General features: G+C 43.4%; 1 protein-coding gene across 12 annotated transcripts in view; it reads left to right on the top strand.

The window, feature by feature from the left end:
* Positions 1-23605, top strand: part of pard3bb (par-3 family cell polarity regulator beta b) — a 119164-nt gene that overhangs the window by 54571 nt on the left and 40988 nt on the right. For 10 of the 12 annotated variants that reach the window (XM_057035261.1, XM_057035270.1, XM_057035242.1 and 7 more), the window contains exons 18-22: positions 376-420; positions 7718-7933; positions 10098-10326; positions 17550-17660; positions 17838-18212. In XM_057035261.1, the coding sequence (XP_056891241.1) occupies positions 376-420; positions 7718-7933; positions 10098-10326; positions 17550-17660; positions 17838-18212 (976 nt within the window). The remainder of the gene's footprint in view (positions 1-375; positions 421-7717; positions 7934-10097; positions 10327-17549; positions 17661-17837; positions 18213-23605) is intronic. The other 2 variants (XM_057035233.1, XM_057035252.1) reach the window with 1 other exon arrangement.

Raw genomic sequence — 23605 nt, 5'->3', positions numbered from 1 at the left:
GGATGATATCAGTGTAAGTGAAGACGAAATGAAAATACTGAGCGGAGAGCAGAGGGTTAAAGGGCAGGAGGTGAAAGGGATAGTTGTGTGGGGGGGGGGGGGCGTTGCAGCAAGGCACCGTCAGAGGAAAGGGGAAAGGGAGGCTGGATGATAAATGAAGTGAGAGAGACGGGAGGAAATGAAATAAACTTCAGTAGCAGCAAAGCTGTCTTGACATCTCAGAGAAAGAGAGCAGCTGTGCTTCCAGGTTATAAAACAAAACATAGAAATAGAATAGTCACAGATGAAGGGAATGGGGCGCAAAAGATTCAGTGGGTATTTTTTATGTATGACACATAAAAGCTCGTTTTTTCTAATGTGTTTGTTTTCCTTCAGTCGCAGATGAGAGCAACGTCGGCTCACTGGGTGAAGACACCACAGGTGAGAGAAACACTGTCTATCACTTACACCTGCAGATGAGTGATGCCCTCGGCGCAGCAGTGGTGAAATTTAAAGGGGCAGAAATGGGCAAATTTGGCTTTCCCATTCCTCTAGCTGCATGCACTTCTCTTGAATTGCATAAATCTGTCAAAGTAGCCAGAGGTGGTTGAAACACCTCATCAGTAGCCTTTACTTCCATCACTTTCTGACATCATTGTCACATATATAACATGATTCACACCTTTCCCTTAATTCCATGTCTCAGACGTGGATGTCAGACACACCCTGACCACAGATTTTACTGTAAGTGCAAATTTCCTTTTGCACAACTGTTGCCATTGTTGCTGCAGCCACTGTACCCAGCTGCTCAGCTAACCTCTCATTTGACTTGGAAAATAGGCCGTACGTGATTCATTCTGCCAAGTATGTTCTCATAAATGATAAAAGAGTGATGTTAAATGAAACCAAAAGTGGTTTCTGCACCTGGACTGGTGGACATTTTTAGAATTGCTAATGACAATAAACTGTACGATGGTTGCCTTTTAAGTGCATTTAATAAAAATGCACAGTATTGGATAAATAAATCCACAGCCTCATTATTCCCTCACAGTGCATGTCTTCTCCACTACTACCATTTTCTGTAGAAATACCTCAGATTGGAGTGGTGAAAAGCAGGACTTGCACAAAGAGCACAGTGGCCACATCTCCACACCTGCATTCTCCTACTACCGGTAGTTCTTAAGGTTGAGAGAGAAAGAAAGATAAAATGAGAGTGAGGACACTCGTGACTGCACCTTGAAGTCGCCCACATTTCATTTGCAACCTGTTGAAAAGAAGAGCACTCAAACTCGCAGCTCACTGCTGCCCACTTTATTTTTTCCAATCAGTCTGGCTTTTCCCAGTCTTTCCCTTGCTTTATGCAGGCAGGTACTTGCCTTGACTTAGCCTCTACCTCTTTGTTCTAGAGCCAGTGTGGATAGAAAGTAGAAGATAGATGGGAATGCTCATTACGACTGACTTGTTTTCTTGTGTTCACTTTTTGCATTGATTGGTTTCTGATGATGATGATGATGATGATGATGATGATGGTGGTGTTTGTGGACTTCTCTCACACATGGAAACAGCTATTTTCACAAAAAAACATCAGTGATTTGATATTAGATTCACCGACACATCTATGCGTATTCAGAAAACGCCAAAGTAAAGTGTGTAAACCTGGATTTACAGAGCTTGTGGCTGTATCCGCTTTAATTTGTCTCTTTTATTGTTCTCCTCTGAAGGTCTCAGCTTGTTGTTGATACACCTTTCATAGATCACATGCTGCAGGAAGAAAATGGATTAAGCGGTCGGCCTGTGATATACAATTCTGTTTTTATTGAATGAAGTCTCAGACAGAGGCAAAGGCAGACAGCAGGGCACTTTAACCCAGTTTGACTCAGACATTTTGCATACTTTAGCTTTGCCTCTTATCTTTAAAACACGATTGCCCGGAACGAATGGCCACAGGCTTTTTTATTTTTTGCTTTCTTTTTAAAATTCTGCACATTTCCAACCTTTGTTGTTTTACCCTTAATTCAGACGTTTTAAGTCTGTTTATTCGTTTTCTGTCTCCTGTTTTTAATATCACCACAAAGTGTATGTTCCTGGCCCCAAAGTGTTTTTTTTTTTCCTTTTCAAGGCCAACCCACTTTCCCTCATTCTGATGTATTTTTCATAGGTTAAACCTTCCAAAAAACTGGGGGTGAGGTAGGGGAGGTTCATGGCAAGTAATCACTTTAAAGACAATAACTTCTGGGAATGCAATTTTCACTCCCAGCATTCCCTGCGCAAAAAACCCCAACGGGCACCAGTACACAGACGCATTATTATAAATAAGTATTGCCATTATGGTGATATTTCTATAATGGAAAGTCTCCATCACCCTGGAAAATGTGAACCTTGGAATATTTTATATCATTATACTACAGTTTAGTAGAATCACAGAGGCCTGTGTTGCGAAATGCAGTGTGTGTGTGTGTGTGTGTATGTCTGGGTGTGTGTGAGAAAGAGAGTATCAAGGTGAAGGAATCAGGCGTACACTCTCTACTAAAGAAAAAAACCCCAATACAAATCAGAAAACTATGTAAATACAGTATATCACAGGTGGAACAGTCTGCAAAATAAAGAAAATCAAGCTGACAAATGGTGAATATCCCACACTATAATTGGAATGTTGGAAAGAAAAAGTGGAGAAAGAAAAATATGTTTGTCTGTAGGAACGTTTAAGTGGAATTATTCTTGACTGTGATTGCAAGTGCACCTTAAATCGTCCTTTTCTGCTATCTGTTGATATTCTGCTTTAAATGGAAAGGAAATTCCCACAGGTAAGAATGCTGCAGAAACAAAATCTATTACGGCAGCAGGAAGCGGTGGTAAAGTGTTTCTGTAAACTTACTGTCTGCAAACCTCGGTGCTCGAGATGGACTCATCGCTGCCTCCTTTACATGTGTTTCGGGTAAACACTCGGCGTAGGTGGCGCCGTGTTCCTGCCACGTTCCTGCCACGTTCCTGCCACGTTCCTGCCACGTTTCTGTTCACGACTGCACAGATGGCTCCTATCAGACCAGATAAACCCAGCATCTACTTCAACAGTGCATACATTAAAACAGGCCATGAAGGACACAATCTTACACCACATCAAAACGATCCTCCCATTACTCAGATGATACATGAAGACCATGAGTAGTTTTGCCGTTCTTGTGCCCACCGCCAGGTTTTGTCGCCCTCCTGCCCTTTATTTCTCGTCTTCGTTCCGGCCAACGTCATTCAGGCTTAGAGGCTGACAAGCGGAGGAGCTTAGAACAAACAGCATCTGTCTGAGCGTGCGCGTTTGTCTGGGAAACCGGCGTGATGCGGCGGGAGGCTGGAGCAGTCCATTGTCTGGATTTCTCCCCAGCGGAACTTTGACTTTGATTACAAACCGTCACACATTGACGAGGCTTTGCCAAACCTGCGTCCTGAGAGAGCTGCGTCCCCCCCCTCCCCCTGCAATTGTCTCCTCAATGCGCTCATCTCTGTCTCCGTGTCTTCCTCCATTGTTTCCCAGTCTCTCCAACTCTCTCAGACTTTGCTGAGGATTTAACCTGAAAACTGACTTGTCAGACTGATGCAGATTGATGGATTAATTTGTCACAAGCAGGAGAGCACCTCTTTCTTTGTCCGGGTGCTCCTGTGGCTTCAGACGCACCGTTGAGAACAGCTGAACTGAGCAGTCGCTGCGTCTCCAACAGTTTTTAACTTTTGGCATCGCGGGTGTGCAGCTGCCTGTCCTAGTGCACGCGCTGTTATCTCTGTTATTACATACATGTTTCATAGTCTCTGTTGCCCATTTGCATGAGGAGCGACCTTTGACCCCCCACCCATGTCCTACAGTAAGCCAATAAAGGTGAGCAGTAATCAGGAGATGGTCGTTGCCGTCAGTCGTTGCCGGTGCGGCGATTCATCTCCATCAGGCTCCACTCACAGATGCCTGACAAGGATTCTCCTGCATATTGTATGACGCTTGAGGGAAAATAGGAGAAGCCATTTGTTTCTGTCTGGGATGAATCGGTCTTCTAGTTTTATTCCTCTGTGACAGATTAGTTTTGACAGCAGTTTTAAGCGCTTATGGATGAGCGTGTACACTAACAATGAAGATGCTGCTGCTTTTAGCTCAGCTCCAGATGCTAATGCTCGAATCCTGACAACAAAGAAAATCAAATTAACTAATGTTTTTTAAGGGTACTGTCGCGTGTACTGACATGCAAAGGTTGTACAAGGTACTCTTTAAATGGACCTTGGAATGTTTGAAAAGGTCTTCTTTTTGTTCCTTAGATGACCATATTGCTTGGATGAAGTAAAATGGGACAACACAACTATAAAGGGATGGTTTATAGATGTATAACTATTATCCGTTATTGCTCAATAAATTAGGTTTTGCACCTTTTTCGTACAAGATGGTTTTTCCCACAAACCATATTTATTTCTATGATTTGCATCGTTATTGCTCCGTATTTCCTCTTTTTATTGTTTAGTTGAGCAGCAGCCTCTGCGTTAAGCTCAGCAGCCACCAGTAAATACCACCAGGAGACCGAGGACGATGTCACATTTGATTTAATTAATGAATTTATTTTTACGTGGTTTATGTTGCGTGTGCCATTATCATAAAACACTGTGGGATAGAGAAGCCTCGTCTCATATGCAAAAGATTCAGCAGAGGACCCACGTGCGCCCACTTTATGGATCGTATCTATGACGCACAGACACACACTGAGGGACATAAGCAATTACACAAGCAGGCAGTCTTAAGAGGCAGCCTTGATGTCACATTTCTCTTCACACAAACAACTGCAGTGACCAGACATTACGGACGATAACTTGGAGAATTAAACTCCATTTCCTTCTAAAGTGGGAGTTGGTGTACCAGAAATAGTTGGTGCGGAGTCGGCCTGGCTCTGACACAGCGGCGTGCTGCTAAGCCTCTCCTCTGTGTAATTTTGACTTTGAAAGTAGCCCGTTGCCGGCCTGCCAACCCAATCGCCTTGGGATAGCTTGGCAATCTCTGTGTTTATTTTATTTTTTTCTTTCTCCCTCAGCATCACATCACTCTCTCGTCACCGCTCTCATCCTCGCTCTTTCAATCCCAGGCTCCGGTGCTTTGTTTTTATTCGGTAGCATCCCCTCGATGTCCTTTTTTTTCCTCTGACAAACCTCCACTTTCATATCATCTCGCCTCAAACCACTTTGTTACCGATGTCGCTCTTTTCATCCTCGCTCTCTCTCACTCTCTCTCTCTGGCTCTCTCTTTTTAAAAGCAGCTTAATTCTATCATCTTACATTTGGACAGCAGTAATTACATTTGTGACACAAATCCTGCTACTCACAGCAAAACATATTGTGTGTGTGTGTGTGTTTGAGGATATTGATGCGCGCTCATAACCCGGCCCAGTGCCACTAAGCTATTTATGACACTATTTATTTCATCCCGTTGGCCAGTCTTTTGCAAACAAATCCATCTCCGTGCACACACGCTCCGTCTTGCGTGTTTGAAGTGACTGCCGCTGCCCTCCAACTCTGCAGACCTCTGCTGCAGGATGACTCCCAGCTCCACTCTGAATTCAACTATTGAAAGACAAGCATGACTGAACGCCTGTCAGGACGCCAATGCAGCCGTTTCTTTTGAAGTGTGTACAGTTGAAACACAAACAGTACGAGCTGGCTTAACTTTTGGCACGCAGGCCTCTCACTCACCAGTTTCAAAATGTAACCTACCCTAGAGCCCTCCTGGGCTACCACCTTATCGTGGTGGAGGGGTTTGCGTGTCCCAATGATCCTAGGAGCTCCGTTGTCTGGGGCTTTATGCCCCTGGTAGGGCCACCCATGGCAAACAGGTCCTAGGTGAGGGACCAGACAAAGCGTAGCCCAAGACCCCCTTATGACGAGTAAAAACATTGGTCCTAAGTTTCCCTTGACTGATGCAGGTCACCGGGGCCCCCTCCTGGAGCCAGGCCTGGGTGTGGGGCACGTTGGCGAGCGCCTGGTGGCCGGACCTCTGCCCATGGAGTCCGGCCGGGCACAGCCCGAAGAGGCAACATGGGACCCCCTTCCCGTGGGCTCACCACCTGCAGGAGGGGCCAAGGGGGTCGGGTGCATTGTGTGTTGGGAGGCAGGGACCTTGGCGGTCTGATCCCGGCTGCATGAACTGGCTCTAGGGACGTGAACGTGTTATAAAGGGATGTTCCTCGTGTATTTGTAAAACATCATTAGTTGCTGCCCAAGGACGGTCCATGAAATATGCATCGGATGTGACTAGTGTGGATTTGGAACAGCAAGCTATCCCACAATGCATTTCACCTCAGTTAATGGCAGAAACTACATCCTTTTAAACAATCTTTTAGACAGATACTCCAGACGATCACAAGTTCATACTTGCAGATTAAGCATGGAGAGACCTTTGATATGTAATCTGTGCTTATTAACAATACTTTTGTAGACCATGGCAGTAATCTCTGAACTGTGCCCCCAGAACACATCAGAAGTGTTCATGAACGTTCTTACACACTTGGCCTTTGTCTGACTGCTCTCCCTGCAGCCAACCTACATTATGCATGCATTCTTCATGTGTGTGTGTGTGTTAATGGTTGTTTAAATAGATGTGTATGTCACATCAGCCCTTTCCTCTCCTCTGCTTTAAAAAAAAGGAAAGCACACACACACATATTAAGGGCAGTGGTGTGTATGGGGAATCATTAGCTGAAGTGATGCAGGTTTAGCTATCATGAATCACAGTGGCATCATATCGACAAGCCGGGGCCAGCACAGAATCCAAAATGTGTGTGTGTGTGTGGGTATGTGTGTGAGAGAGAGGATTACCAGAGTTCTGAGCTGGCAGCACGCCCTGCCTTCCTCGCTGCTATCCCATTTTTCTCTGTCCTCCTTCCTGCCCCCGCCGTATTTCCCTGAGGAAACTTAATTTGTTGTCTCCCCCCGCCGTTGCTCCTGTCTCTCTACATCATTCCCACCATCGGCATCTTCCTTGTTCTGGGTGACCGAAAGCACCCATCAACTTCTCGCCCTCTTTGTTTTCCAATCAACAATCCTCACAGGTGGGGGGAACATCACGGTGGGCTCCAGGCAAAACCGTGTTCTTTTTTTTCCCCTCCACATCTTCACAGCAGGTGTGACCTTATCCTCCCTTCAATGCTTCCACCACTGCTCTGTCTCCTCCTCCGCTGCGCCCCTCTTCATCATCCCTTTTGCTGTGTCCCTGCATCCCTCTCTAATATCTCTCGCAGCGTACTTGTGATGATGGATGGTGAATCGGTGACAGTGAAGCCGACCTTGCATCCATCACACACTCTGCAACAGCATAGTTAACTACACTAGTTTTTTTTTTCCTTGTTTGCTTTTTTCTGCCCTCCTCCCTCACCCTCCAGAGTTGAGCCTTGTTGCTGAATTTCTGGCTTTTGGTCAGCTGGTCACTGGCTTTTAAACCCAATCACAGCTAAGCTCAGATCTGTAATGCTATATTACAATATCATCAGACATTTGCTAATTAGGAGACTTTCTGTTTACTATTGTTTTATCCATAGCACTCTTAGACATATTGACTTTGTTGTCTTCATGGGTCAAGGCTGCTAAATTGCTCTTTAGGGTGATGGGGTGAGAGATGTGTGCTGTTGGGGGTTTCTTCCTTCATCTCTCCAGTGACTGCTGCTAGTTGGGGATGTACAGTGGTTGTAGCACTGTTTTCATTCTCTTTATGTCTCTGTGTCCACAGCACTCCCAGCGTCTGTGGAACTGGGACCTACCCTCGGCCTGAAGAAGTCCAGTTCTTTGGAGAGCCTCCAGACGGCCATGTCAGAGGTCAACAGGAACAACGAGTTCCTCCCGTTTCACCGCCCACGTCAAAACATGGTTCGGGGACGAGGCTGCAACGAGAGCTTCAGAGCAGCTATTGATAAATCCTATGACGGGCCGCCTGAAGATGACAACGGTAGGCGATGAAGAGGCTGATGTGTTTACAGTGCTGTCTTCAACTTAATTAAGAAACAGAAACAGAAAGTTTGCATAAGCAAAAGAGGTGCAAATCATGAAAACCCAGCTCGACAAAGTTTCTTTGTTTCCAATTTAACCAGAACTGAAAGGAAAAGCAAACCAAGCCACAGTCAGGTTCAAATTATAGAAAACAAAAGGGGCTTGGGGGATTCTAGCCAAAAGTAATAGGCCACCATCCCAGAGTTCTCCACTGAACCCACCTATGAAAATAACTAACTGAAGCACAGTAAAGGCTGAAAAACAGGACTGCTGGCCGCCTCCCATCCAAACTAAAGCAGCAAAGATGGAAAAAACATCATCAACCACATATGTGAAAGAGCATTAGCTAATAAATAAAAGCTCAAAAATAATCTAGAAAGAATGACCATATTCAAATTTCACTCAACCAGCATTATTAAGCTAACCATCAGGTTTAACTGCTGACTGGACCGTGAATTTCCTCCTTGTTTTCTGCAACAATCCAACAACAGGGTTTGATTTGTCCAATGCAACAACCCAAAGTTGGGCGAGGTTACCGCAAGAACGCCAGGCCTCAGACTGTCAACACCTGTGAAGCAAAGCAACAGTATCAACTTACGCTACGGGAGTCAAACGCGCTCTCGACTTGAGTTTTATATATTTATCCGGGAGCTTAATGGCATCTGCTGCTTGGTTTGTATCACCGGAAGGTGTGCCTCCATTCCCAGCTGTGTTATTAGCAGCAAACTCTTATCAGTCACCACCAGAGTAATGAGCAGGCCTGATTCACATCACCACACTCACACAGGATGGGACTAATAGAGCATGTCAACACAGCACACACGCAGCGGCCACATCTGTCACTATCTTTCGAAATGTTAAACACTTAGAGGGCTGCTGTTAATTGACAGAGAACAGTTCTCCAAAGCATACTGGATCTTCATTTCAGCGACCGCTTGATTAGTAGAACGCCGGCAGCGCGTGCGACCGAGCGCAGTTTTGACAGTGCAAATGCACAGGAAGTAATTATTCTGGGCGAGTGTTGGAGAGGATGCACGGCAAACTGAATCCCCATCAATGCGCGGCGTTGCAGCAGGATTTGGTTGTCAAGAGACGCATTTAACAGAGGCTGGGGGTCGCTGAGGTCTCGTGTCAGCTGGGATCGGGTGTCGCGCTCAACAGTTTCTGTCAGTCAGTTTTTCAGCTTGTGTTTTCTGTCTGATATCTTACTTGCGTAACACATACATATTATATCGATATCACACACACACACACACACAGGTTTTATAACTTAACAAGATACAGAGACTGTTTAACAAAAGAGCCGATTTCTCTCTCTCTTTCTGTGTGTGTGTGTGTGGTGTGTGTGTGTGTGTGATATCATTATAATGCAAAGCTCAGCCTCCAGCCTGTGGAAGAAGTAATGAGCCGTCACCGTTTACTCATCTTCTTTTTTCTTGTTTCTAACAGTTAATTAATAAGATGTAAAGCTATCAAATCTGCCATGAAGACATCGCGCAGGGAAAGTTTGGAAGGGTGTGAGTGTCTGTGCGTCTTTGCCGGGCATTCTTTTTTTTATAATATAGTCTTCACGCTGAAGTCTTTCTCTCTGCGATTTGGCAGGTGTTGCCTGATTTTACGGCCGTTATGAGTCATGTTGGCGTCAGCTGAATCCAGAAACCTCATGTTTATGTACCACTGGCACTCACTTTGTCCAGAACCAACTCCAGCATGATAACTTGGAACTTGAACACTGCTGATTGTTGCCGATAATAGAGGTGATGTGAATGCAGGCCGATCGTGTAGCCTCGTTTGCTAAAGCAGCAGAATGTGGTTTGCGTCAGGTGATGTTACTGGATGTTAATCATTAGTTGTACTTTGCTAACATGGAGTGGATTATCTTGTCATGCTGTCTGTGGTAAGATAGACCCTCGTGTGTCCCACGTGGCTGTTGAACTTTGTGACACTGTTGAATGCTAGTTAAAGCTAATTAAACTAGCATATCTCATTTTAACATTCAGCAATAAAGTCTTAATTTTCAAAAGTGTTTTAAATTAAAGAGAAGCTAAAATATATAAACTTGTCTATTCTGATGTTTTCAGTTAATCATATAATTTGTTTCTCTCCGTTTTTGTTCACTGCAGATGATAGTTCTGAAGTGAGCTCGGGGCGCGACACCCCTGCCAGCAGTTCTTCCCGCCAGGGAGCTGTGGATCGGACGGACGACAAAGGCAAAAAAGACAAAAAGAAGAAAGTGAAAACAAAGAAGAAAGAAAAGATCAAAGGGAAAGTTAAAGAGAAGGACAAGAAGAAAGCGGAGGAGCCAGAAGAGACGGAGAAGAAAAGCAAAAAAATCGGCTTTGCTCTGTTGAGGTAAGTTTTTTATTATTGGTCTTAAAAAGGCCGATGACTGTACTGATTATCTGCTGGTACAAGTAGACGGCTGCTAAACATGAGAGTAGACCACATCGTACTGCAGATTTAATGAACACGGACTTAATTTACTCTTGTCAACAACACATTAATTATTAACAACGCTACGGAATGAAAACAGTGCAGTCGGGCTATGAAAGGTCTGTGAAATGAGTGGAACACACACACACACACACATACACACTCACACACCACACACACCACACACACACACACACACACACACACACACACACCACAAACACATGCACCAAAAAAACAAAAAAACATGTTTGTGCCCTCAGTAACCTGGAACCTGCTCTGCGTCATTACTCAGTTATAGATGAAAATATTACAATAAGCTCAAGACCCACCATATATATATATATATATATATATATATATATATATATATATATTATTATATATATATATATATATATATATATCTATATAGTATATATATTATATATATATATATATTATTGTAAAGTATTTGGAAATTATTTTAAAATAAAATGTTTGTTTTTAACATCTTGCACTTTCATGCACTTTTACATACATTTTACATTTTATTTGCACAGATGTGGCAAATAACCCACAGAATATCTGTGTGTGTGTGCATGTGTGCGTGCGTGCGTGCGTGCGTGCGTGTGCATTTTCAACTTCCAAATAGGCGCCCCAGTTTTCCTGTGAGGTGTGGAAAATTAGCGGTTTGAACTATTTCACGTGATTAACTTTAACACTCCATCTTCCAGCGTGAACGAGGTTTAGACAGATAGAATCAAAGGGGGAAAGTGTGTTGTAATGAGCTATTTGCACTGTCTGCCTTCATTTTGTGCTAATATCATTTTTTTTTCCCCAGTATTTTGAATTTCACATGACCATTAAATAGATACAATCTGTAGAAAGGAGGCCCAGGCAGCAATTTGATCCACAAATACACACACAGCCTCCTTAAATATACCTACAAAGCAGCCTGTGTGAACCAGGGCAGAGAAAAACACTTCCATATTTCACCTTCAGATTTAATCTCATGATTACTGTATATTTAAACTCAAACATGATGTGATTATCCTAATTGATTCAAATTGTAGGTAGTTTGGTTCAGTGAGGTTTTTTGTTCAATTCTTCACCTCTTTGCTTCATATTTTAATCTTTATAAAAGGTCTCTTTATCATTTGTTGGTTTCCGGGTGGAAGCACTGCGATGGCGGATGTGGAAATCTTTACAGCGAGCATGTGTACATACGCTCATTCCTGAGAACCTTCAGACATACGCCGTGAATCTGGAGTGCTACGACATGTTTACTAGCGACTTCACCCGGGAGTAGCTTTGTCCGCCTCTTGCTTTACATCTTTCTTTTGTGTTACGCTCCCAGGTGGTGTGCGAGACACCTGCACGTGTGTCCTCTTTACATTCTACCTCTCCCATTCCATAGATGCTCCATGACTCGGTGAAGGTTAAATCTTTGATTACAGTCCCCACAGCCTGATCATCATCCCTGCATGCACCTATCTGTCATCTATCATCTCATCTAGCAAATCATTCCCCTGAGAGTCTTCAGAAACCACATAATGCGCGATGAAGGCCTCCTTTTCCTCTTCTTCCCCTCTCGCTGCCATATTTCTCTCCCCTCTCGCGTTCTTCTAATCTTTGCTTCATTTCATTTCTTCCCTCCTGCCTCTTATAGCCGCCTATCTGCATTTGATTGCATGTAATGGCGTTGGATTGGCGCCATTCAGCACAGTTCAATCCGGGCTGGGCCGCTGATTTGTCACATTCAACCAAAGCCAGCTTTGATTGGCCTAATGATCCAGCGGAGAGATGGGCTGAGATTTACTCCAGCGGCTGAGCTTCTGTCAGGGTAAATGTTACTGCTGATCACTGGATGCTTCGTGTTTTTGACCCATTTCCTTCCAAAATGCTCGACGTCTTTTTGCCTCTCTACGCTTCCATGTCTTGTTTCATTAATGTGGTTTAAAAATATTTAAACCTTTTGCTTTAATTATGTTACACCTATAAAAGTATATGAGCGTCGACTCCAGGCTTCAGATTCAATTCTATAAAGGACTAAAGAGATTCTAATCCAATCAGATACACACCGATCCATCAAGGAAATGCACTTTTTTTGATCAGCAATCCAGTAATAATTGAATTTTCTTACAATCATTTGCTTGTGACATATTCTGGCACTTCAGTGTGTAAGTCAACAGCGTTTGTGCGTGTGTGTTTTGCTGGACTGGTGACCCCTCCCAGGGTATGTTCTTACCGCTCACCCGGTGATTGCTGTGGGAAAGACTTCAACACACCAGATAGGTCTGGATGTTTTAGTTTTACAGAGCTTGATTTAAGTATTTGTAGTGATGGAAAAGTTGAAATGTGGCTTTTTGTAATGTTTTATTCACAGAGTTAAACCAGGCCCTGAATGGGTTGGAATGCTCTTTAAGTGGACAGCTGGTTCTGTCATCTGAACTGCTGCCACCTGCCAATCACAGCAGGCAGGCAGGCAGGCGCGCACGTGTGTGTGTGTGTGTGTGTGTGGTGTGTGTGTGTGTGTGTGTGTGTGTGTGTGTGTGTGTGTGTGCATCATCATGAATATTCATACGATGATAAACTGCAATTGGTCACACAGTCAGATGGTTGTCATACATTTGGCACATGGTTGATGAAAATCCTGCTTGTTTGTGAGTGTGTGTGTGTGTGTGTGTGTGTGTGTGTGTGTGTGTGCACATGGTCTTTTTTGTTTGTTACTGGTATGATGGTTTTGCTTCAAATCTTTCCTAGATTATCAAGATTTAAACCATCATACCACTAACAAACGAAAGACCACACATGTAAACACACACACACGTACACACACACGCACACTCGCCTACAGCTTTATATTAAAGCTGTACAAACCTTATTGACACGGAGCTGGATGGTCTTGAGTCTGTCTCTTCAGCAGGATGAGGAGCAACAGCGAAACAAATACAAATATGCTAATCTGTTAAAAATTCAACACATTCCCTGGATCCAAAGCTGAATTGGGGCTGCTGGCATCATTACATGTTTATGTGCTTTTCAGTGTGTGCGTGCTGTCCTTTTTCAGATAAATGGCGGTGTGAATTTATGAGAAACTATGATAATGCATGCGGCGTTGCCTGGTTTTAATCATGGAAGGCTGCACTCAGTGCTAGTTTGCACATATATTTATGGCCCTGTTGCGTCTGCAGTATATTTCCAGTATATTGAGAATGCTCTTCCAAATTTATGCTGATGAGAGCAGAATGTCAAACTCTTGATCCAAACGCACATACAACATTATTGTGTAAAATAATCATATGACATTGTGAAAACCCAAGTAAAAGGTGTAACGCTTAAATAGAAAATAACATTATCAAATGGAACATGTGGGCATTCGGGATGAACTTCTGTCATCACTGCCATAACTTCAGATGAGCATCAGATGTCCCCCATAATGCTTATGATGCATCAGCGTGTCAATCAGTTAGATTAGCTAATCAGTGCACTTGGCATCTAAATGTCACGGTCAGGCGTGCAAACGCACAGAACCAGTCGGGAGTTTGATTGAAGATCTTTTTGCCGCCTTTTGACCAGACGTTGTCCTTCATTGTTTCATAATTAGAGAGCGCAAGCTTGAATAAGATGAGGGACCGACCAGCTGCCAATCAAATGCGGTGACAGGAAGTCATTGGAGTGTCGCGGACTCGCGTCCTGTCTGCCAGTCTTCTGTGCCTATGCGACTCTTTTGTGCCTCGTTCCTGCGCACTGTCTGTTCGCTCGCTTATTCATGCAAGCGTGTTGGTGCGTGTGCTGGTTATTGTGGCACACCTGTCAATCAACCGGTCCCTCGGGGAGCTATTTGCCAATGATAGCAATGAGAAGCGTGTAAACGGAGTGACAGAGAGGAGGGACGAAGAGCACAGCTGAAGAAAAGAAAGGCTTCAAAGAGTAACAGTCTGAGTCACAGATGTTTGCCCTTGTTTTCAGTTTGTCAGTGGACAAAGATCCACCGTCTGCTGGTCTTCCTCACACCCCATCTGTGGACATGTGGACATGTCTCGTTAATGCTACATGTGATAACCTTCAGCAGTGATGGAAGGTTGAGAAGGTTCTCCTTCGTTTTGATTTTTTTGGGGTTCTGGATGGCGTCTTTTTCAGAGCTGCTTCAACTGAAAAATGCGGGTTAAAATATTGACGTGGTGATAGAAGGGCTGAAAAGGGAGGGACGTGATGGAGAACAGAGGGAAGCTACCGATATTTAACTATCAACAGGAGTAACGGGGTGTGGATGTAGCGGTGAGGAGGTACTTGTCTGACTGTTTCACATGGAACTGATTTAGCACCCTTGAAAATATTTAAAAAGAAACATGTTAAAGCTAAAGCAGAGCTTTGAACGTACACTAAAGAGAGTTTTATCAGTGTTTCATTTAAGAAATGTATTTAAAGAGGTCAGTCACAGATTACAGCATCCTCGATCTAGAGGTACCAGATGCCAAATCCTGATTTTGTTGTGTCTGTAGGGTGTCAGCATCAACCATGTTCAAAGATCGGGCCTTCACTTTTCCTTCCCCACCTTTTCCTGCACAGATGGAACCCTTGTGTACACATCTAATTAAACTGTTGTCACATGCAAATGAGTAGACATGCAGTTTCCATACAGTCGGAGGTGTTAGGTCATCAATATTTATGAGTCGTCATTCTGTTCCCACTAATGGCGGAACAAGAGGTGATTTATTTTTCCTAACTGGCTGCTAATCAGTTAGGAAGAGGTTGTAGATCTAATCTGGACAGATTTGTGATTGACAGGTTTTGAGTCTGTCTGTCACCCTTAAAAGGGGAGCAAAGCTGGGAGCCGTCGACAGAAGATGCGCCTCACCTTCAGCGCCCCTCGATTCCTACTGAGAGGTCGGGAAGTGCACACTTGTGCAGGACAGAGAGCATGAGACGTGAGACAGGACACTTTTTGAGTAGTGGGGTGAAAAATGAGAGCCCGCTGGAGAGAACAATGAGAGGAGGTAGAGGAACGGTGAGGGACCTGTCATCTGAAAACCATCCCTTTTCCTCCCTATTTGTTTACTCTTTTATTATTTTATGAATAAGAATGTTAGAATCAGTGGGAGGCTTTTCATTTTTCTGTGGAGCACCAAGATTGTAGCAGTCTCTCTCCTTTTCCCCACTAACATTCCCAGAAACATTTATCACCACACAGTCTGGCACGTGCCGGGTGTATGGGAGAGCAGCAGCTCCACCTCCCAACAATCCTGGGGAATCTCAAAACTCCCACCTTCAGATTAGCTTCTTATTTGTGGGAAAGTTTTAAGGTTGGGGGAAAGTTTTTCCCCAGATGCTTTCCGAGAAAAAGCGCTTTTGAAAGTTTTTGAAAATCCCAGGTAAATGATAAAAGTGCCCCTGATGGGGTTTCTACAGATAAGCCCTCTTCTCTCAGCACACTTTTACTGACCTTCTCAGTGTTTAGCAAGTAGTTGATAGTAAGCTCCTTTCAAAATGTATGCATTTTATAATGTCAGTCATTGTGAATTTTGATTAAAAAACATGGATTTCTTTCTCGAGGGTCCAGTGACCACGCATTACGTGTCAATTATTTGCAAACCACAGTTCAATCTTTAAATAAATCGAACATTTTTAAGACTTAAAACCCAAAATACCACTATTGTCTCCTTCACACTGAGGCCCTTAGTTCATCTCATCTTATCTCCATGCTTTTAGATTGAGCTTCTCTCAGTTTAGTCTCTGCTCGACGAGCTGCGTCAGTGTTTTCAGGCTGGTCTTTATCCTCAGGTGAGCTGAATCTCAAACCAAAAATTAAAAAAAAGAAAAAAGGCTTCAAGTTAATTTATTTGTCTGTACGAATCTCGTCCATTTCATTTCCTCCTTAAAAGCTGATGCAAGAGAAGAACTGAGGTTAACAGCAGAGACGCGAGTGGAGAAGGGGATGAGAGAGGTTAAGTGCTTGGAGAGAAGTGTTTGATACTGAGGGGGTGACACGCTGATCGGCGCGGCGAGACGGTGGCGAGTTAAGCTACGGATAGAACGAAACAGAGGCGAGGGTCACGGAAGCGAGGGGGTGGATTGGTGAGGTAAAATGGCAAAAAGGAATATGGATTAAAAAAATGCAGAGAAGCGGAAGAGAAAGTTGAAAGAAAGGGTAATCCTCTAACTCTGCAGGTAGCGGTAATTAGAAGGAGGCTTGTCCCCTGTGAGGGGAGTACAGGCCACTAATGCACGCTGCAGGCTCTGAACACACGCTCACGTTTAACAGCGAGGAAATATTCTGATATATTAGCTGGTGCTGACTGCACGGCTTCGGACTGAAGCAGTAAATTCATCTTTAAAATGACAGCCAGTGTAGTAAATAATGCACAGGTGTAATTAGACTTCAAAACAGCAGCCGAAGCTTAGAGCAAGGAGTAATATATCAATAAATTCAAAGGTTAAATAAAACATGAGGCTTGTTATAAGGTCATGTTGGAGAGATTAACTATTTATTAGCTTTGACTGGCCCAATTAACCATATCCTGCTCACCGTGTAGCCGCAAGAGTCCGAAAGAGAGCTGCAAGTTCATATTTTGAGAAGCAGGAAATTTGTGGGAAAAAAAAAAAAAAGTTCGTCAGAATCTACAACAGTTCGGTAATAACATACTTTAAATGCAAATTGTACCATAAGAAACGTGTGTATATAAAAAAAACAAGCATGAGCATACTGTATGCACAATAAGGAGCATATTACGAGATCTATTGCAGGTGATGTAAAGTCCAAGTGCATTTAATGTATGTTCCTCCTCATCTTCATAGTTAATCAGCACATAATCTCAGCGAAATGTAGCCCGCAGGGCACAAAATGGTTGTATTTAGTCTTTAAATTATTCATGGTCACGTTTGGCTTGTAACATAAATCAAAGAAATCACTGCTGGTTTTCTCCTGAAGCCCAGGCCGCGTGCACGGAGCTCATTTCAGGGTCTGTAGCAACACGTATATAAGCAACCGACTTAATATCAATCAGAGCTCTGTTCACTGACCATTTACTTTCATTTATTCATCAGAATTATCATCATCGATTAAAGAAGGTGCACTTTTCCTTCCTAGTTGTTCAGTCACAACAGTTCTATGGTTCTAATTATTCTGTTTTGTGTCCCGACTCTTCCCTCCTGCTCAGATTCGGGAAGAAAAAAGAGGAGAAGAAGGAGGCAAAGTCATCTGTGCAGCGGCAGAAGTCTGATATCCTGAGCGATCACGAGCTGGAGAGGATGAGAGATGAGCGAGAGAGGTGAGATGATTTGTGCAGACAGGGGAGATATTAGCCAATGTATTGTTCCTCCACACAGAATCTATTATAGAATTCCTTTGCATTTCCCCCGGAGATCTGGATGGTGATTTACCTCCGTCATCATTAATCCATCAGTAATATTCCACAGCATCTGACTGGGCTCTCTCTCCCTCTCAGAATCGAAGCGGACCACCCTGAGCTCAGCGACCAGCATCTCAGAGACAAACCGAGCGCTGGTGCTCCCACGTACCCGGACGTCGAAGACGACGACGCTGACCCCAACTACGCTCGGATCAAATCCTTTAGAGACCAAAGTATGGGGCCGGCGCCGCAGCTGCCCCCTCACTCGCCCCCCTACAGTACAGTCCAGCATGCCCACGTTCGCACCCCTTCCCCACAAGGCCCCACTCCATTTCTAGGTCACGGAGGTGCTGGAAAAGACCCGGCAGCCGCTCCTGATGGCGATTCAGTTGATCGACTCTACGCTAAGGTCAATAAAGCCAGAGGAGCTGGACCGGGATATCCTCCTGCCTCCGCCTCTGCCACTGACAGGTAAGGCAACGTGATGTTGTGGTATGAAACCTGTTTTTTCTTTTTTTTTGCAATATGCAAATAAAAAACCCACCTCCTCTCTTGGAGCTAAGCCTCGACACTGAGCACTTCTATTTCTCCCCCTGCTTGTCCTTTCCCATCCCTTCACTTCCACAGCAAAGTATAAACACGCTGATGCTTCAGAATTCTAATTTTCTTTTCTTCTCACTTCTCTAGACCAGAATATTTTTTTAACTCTATGTGTGCGAGAGAGAGAAAGATAGGGCTGTGTTAGCTGTGTTGAGCTTCAGATTAGCATCTCCAGCTCAGTTCTGATATAATACATTGTCTTTGAACTTTGTGATCTACATGAATATAAGTCGTTTTGTCAGAAATATTCTGATAGTTTGGAGCATTACAGCTGTGTCAACAATGCAAGGCAGTGGCGCCGCCATTGTGACAGTTACTACCCCCAGACTTCTTCTCAGCAGTGGGGCAAGTTCACCCCTCTCTACCCCCCCCCCCCCCCCCCACCCACACACACGCTGACAAACGCACAGATGCTGACTGTAAAACCCCGTTCTCATTGCACAAAACGGGTTTTTTCAGCAATGTGACGCGTAGTCACGGTATTTCGGCCCACGTATGACCCTGCAGGCGATATCTTTGTTTGCCTCGCAGTGTTCCAGTGAACTTACCGTAAACGTGCACTGATGACAACGCAATGACGTATGAGAGGGAGGAAAAAAGATTCTGCCTCAACGTACTAATTTCAGTGTGAAAGCAGTAGAAGAGGCCATTCGCTGGCGATGTGAGAGGCTCGTTTTGGTGTCTCACAACAATTCTCAGCCATGACGTGGGCTGCCAGGAATTTCCTTCCTCAGAAGGAGAATAATTAAAGTGCCTTCTTTTGGTTTGGAAACTTACAACCACAGCCACACAAGCTACCATTCGCTTATATAACTTCCTGAAATCTGATGATGCAGGTTGACGCACACAGGATAAAGTCCAGACATGGGCTGCAAGTAATCGAGGGCACAAAAGGCGTTACCTTCTGTTTGTGAAGATTATCTTTAAACTCATTGATTTAATAAAGAGGCCATTGTTAATCTCGAAGGTTTGAAGTTTGTATTTGATCAGCAGAATTTCTGTTGATCAAAAATTCTTTCCTTCGACAGGATGTGCCTGACCATTCAGGTATTTGCACATCAAAAAGCCAGCAATTTACATAAAACATACTTCAGATGGGGTTTTAAATAGTGGTCATGTCCATTTCAATTTGTGGACAACAACTGGGTCTGCATTAGTACCATGATGTTTCTGGTTTTATTGCCTTTGTGCGCTCATGCATTCTCTTCTGTTCCTGCTGGAGCACCTCAATTAATTTCAAAAGCCTCCACAGTGGATTTATTCTGGATTTGGTCCGGAGCCAGGATGCTAAAGTGATCGTACTGTAAATGCAGGGAGTGCTCTTTCATATCTACACGTGAATTCAGCCGTGTGCACCCAGCTGAACACAATGCTCCAAGCTCTCAAAAGCTTTGATGAACTCCACAATAGAGTAGCAAAAGGCTGCGAGACTCCTGCATTAGCAGCCAGGAAGATAAGTGTGTGTTAATGGACATGGTTGGAAGACGTGTATGTGGGTGTGTGTGTGTGTGTGTGTGTGTGTGTGTGTGTGTGTGTGTGTGTGTGTGTGCTGCATGTACCAAATGTGCTATACTGTAGAAAGTATACTGTATGAGTTATAAGTTTAAAATAAAACTTGAAGTTAATGACCCATACCCAAGCCAACAACATAACATGGATTAATCTACATGGTTAAAATGCTTATTCTCTTAGTCTAGCAAAAAAAAAAGGAATAAGTTCATTAATATTCTGATGATGTCTATCAGAATCTTGGTATAAGTGGTAAATATAAATGTATTTGACCTTACATGAAATGACACAGCACGTCTAAATGAAGTAAATTAACCCTGAAGAAAATCTTTGATTTAAAATCTCATACATCAATCTCATAGCAGCACATACTGTAAATATACATGACCATTTCTGACCCTTTTTTCCCCCTCTGTTTCTTTTCAAAACATTAAAAAAACCCATCTTTGTCACATCCTGCACGTAAAAGGGTGGACGTAGATCCGGAGCAGTTCGGCGCAAACACATAGTTATTTAAATTACTATTTGTCTCTTCACAAACCTTGCTAGTAAACACAACGTGTTTGGTTCTGTTTTTATAGTATCTTTCAACCTTTATTTTAAAATGGGTCTGCATAAGCGTCAACTATTTATCTGCGTTCACATACTTTAAAATAAGCTGTTAGCGCCAGGCGTAAGCAGCCATAGCTAACTTGGCCACTTACGCTTGGCGGAGCTTAATGAAGAATAATTCACTAAACTGCTGTGGAACAAGCAGGTGCCGCACAATCATAACAGCTAACGCACACATCCAAATGTGCTTTGTACAAGGTGAGTCATTCCCATGGACCCTTCCTTTTTGTGGAGTGAAAATGCAAACTAAGTGGGAATGGAGTGCCAAAATTATAGAGAGGGTCCAATCCTCCCAGCATTCTTCACCCTCCTGTAGCTTCCTCTCTTCCATCCCAGTAGAGAGATGAACAGATTGGAGAGCCTGAGTGGCTTATAGGGATGGTCCACAATCTGGTTACAGAGAAAGAGGGGGTCTATTTTCTGAAGTGACCACCCAAGCCTTGCATGAGTGCTACCCTCGTTTTTCTTGAGTAGGTGCCCCTTCCTACCCTCACCCAACCATCGCTTCCACCACCTGGGTTTTCCAAGTGCCCTTTCGCAAGTTACCATAACAACCACAACCTCTGGCACTCAATCAATTAGAAAACAATCAGCCTGAAGAGTCCAGATTGGAGTGAGCTAGGGAGGAGGAGAGGCGCTGAGGCTAATAACTTAAAGAATTAAAGGAGGGAATCTGTCTTTTCTACAGACATAAACACAGAAAAAATGCACTGTGGTCTCTCTTTATGTCTAATGTTGTTCCAGCATTTTATCAGAATGGAGCTTGTTGTCATTATTTCATCCTGACATAAGTTTACACTTTTTACAGAGTAAATACAGTCTGTTTTTTTATTTTTTTATTTGTGTGCTTCAAGAGGAGAAATGTGTTTGCAGCGATCTCTTCATCTTTCATTTGCGCCGCCATCTGTGCGTGCGACAGTCTCCCTTCTCTATAGGAACCCAACAGATTTTGTCACAATATGTAAGATTGTTAAGTGACAGACTTCATACACAAGAGAAATGGATCAAACATCGACAAACAGCCTGCGTGACTCCAGCCTGTGACTGAAACCTGCGTCAAGTTATAAAATATGAATTATAAACTGTGGAGAAACTATAGAAAACTTTAGTTCCCCTTTCAGGTTCATGAGATATTTATAATTAAAGTTGGAAAAGTGGACTTTTCTCCCTTATTTTGGTCAGGAGAAACATTTTAATTTCATTCTAAAATCACCTCAAGGATGTCTGTGACATCTACACTTCACTCGTCACCTCACTTGTTATCTAAATATTTGTATTTAAATGTGTTTTTTGACGAAAAAGTGCTTCGAACAAGATTGGATATATATAGATTAAACATATCCTGCAGGGTCAGAACTGTAGCACTGTGGCATTTGTTCTCATTAGCCAACCTTGTTTCATTAATATTCTTCTGGATATCTTAAGTATCAAGGCAACTGTGGATGAAAATGTGGAATTTTCAACTATTTAAATGGCCTCAGCGGGTCTGAGAGACACATTGGGAGTGTTTTCGAAAATAAAGGCAGGTAAAATGGAGGGTTAAGTGAGATTAAGTAATAATGGGGCCGGGGGTGGGGTGGGGTGGGGTGGGGGGGTTCTAGAATGTTGAGAGATGTCTCCAGAAGAAAGAGCTGGAGTAAGTGTTTGGAGCTGCCAGTGAAAGAATCAAAGAAGACTTGTTTTCCAAAGCCAGAAGTAATGAATGAAGTCTAGATAAAGTTTTCCCATAATCCCGGATGTTGGGATGCGTGTGTGGATGAGCAACTGGTGGGCAGACGCAGATTAGCAAAAGAGGCCGAGAGTCCGTAGTTGACATGTTTGGAGGTATTTTAACAGTTGAGACAGGGGAGAGAGGAGGGGCGTCAGTCAGGTCCAATCGCAGTTTACAAGGGCAAATGAGGCAAAGAGAAGCAAATGAGAATGTAGATAAAAGTAACGGATAGAAGCAGACGGGAGAATGTGAAAGGAGTGAAAGAAAATGAGGGGTGGGCAGACAGAGCAGCACCAGAGTGTGTGTTTTCCGGACTCAAAGCGCATGATTCAGCCTGGCTAATAAAGAAAAGCTCTCAAGAGACACTTGTGCGCTCTATTCCATCCTCCCCTTTGCTCTCCTTCCTTCACTATACCCTTCCTGGCATGCTCTTACCCCTGTTGCACTCTCTCCCTCTCATTTATAATTTCCGCCGCTCCTATTTGCACAAGTAGTTCTCAATGAAAAATAAAGTCCAAGAAAAGGACATCCTTCCGCAGTGGAGCGTATATGCTGCAAAAGGACACATGGCTGTATAGAATCAGGCTTGTAAAGGAACCCTGCAATCAGATGAGCACTCTACCGCTGTCCAGACTAAAATACCTCCTCTCCAGAGTCCAATCAGCTTCATCCGGCTTTCATTTTATTTTCCACCTGCACAGATGCTTTGTTGTTTCGGTGTTTATGTGTGATACAGTTTTTGACGAGGATTTCACACCATTCTGTTAATGTAGCTGTTCTGCACTGGATGGCTAAAAGTTTTTTTTACCTCAGTCTTTAAAGCAAATTGGGTGCTTTATGATTAAATATGTGTGTAAAAAATCAAAGGCTTTTTTGTTGGGAATTTTCAATATCGCGTTTTTCACTCATGAATTAGAAAGAAACATGTCAACAACCATAAAAGCCCATTTACACTGTTTTTGAAAATAAAATGTGGACGATTTTGGCACACTTTCCGAAGGAAGTCAAACAGGAAAATGATGGCGAGAGTCACATGAGACATCGGAACAATCGCAGTATCGAAAACTGGCACCAGCCAGCTAGTTTTGAAGCCCCCGTCTCCATATTTGGTAGAGGTCATAAAGAAAACGACCATTTTTCTGACCGAGCATCAAAGCTTTAGAACGTTATTTAACATGATTCGATCGATAGGTTGGCTTCCAATCCTGATTTTTTTTTAGCAATTTAGAACAAATCTACAGATGCTCACAGACCATATTCACAAAGACGTCTCAGTAACGTAGCTCTCAGTGAAGAACATTCCTAGAATTCCTCGGATATTTAGATTTTTCTTGGAATTTTCCCTTTGTAAGATAAGAGTTATTCACAAAGCTTCTTTGGCCTTAAGAGAGCGCCTCAGGTGAAAACCTGCTAAGAGGAGGGAGGAGGACTT

This window comes from Takifugu flavidus, chromosome 1, assembly GCF_003711565.1.
Source record: "Takifugu flavidus isolate HTHZ2018 chromosome 1, ASM371156v2, whole genome shotgun sequence".
Lineage (NCBI taxonomy): Eukaryota > Metazoa > Chordata > Actinopteri > Tetraodontiformes > Tetraodontidae > Takifugu > Takifugu flavidus.
Note: the sequence above shows the minus strand (reverse complement) of the source record. Positions and strands in the feature narration are given on the sequence as shown.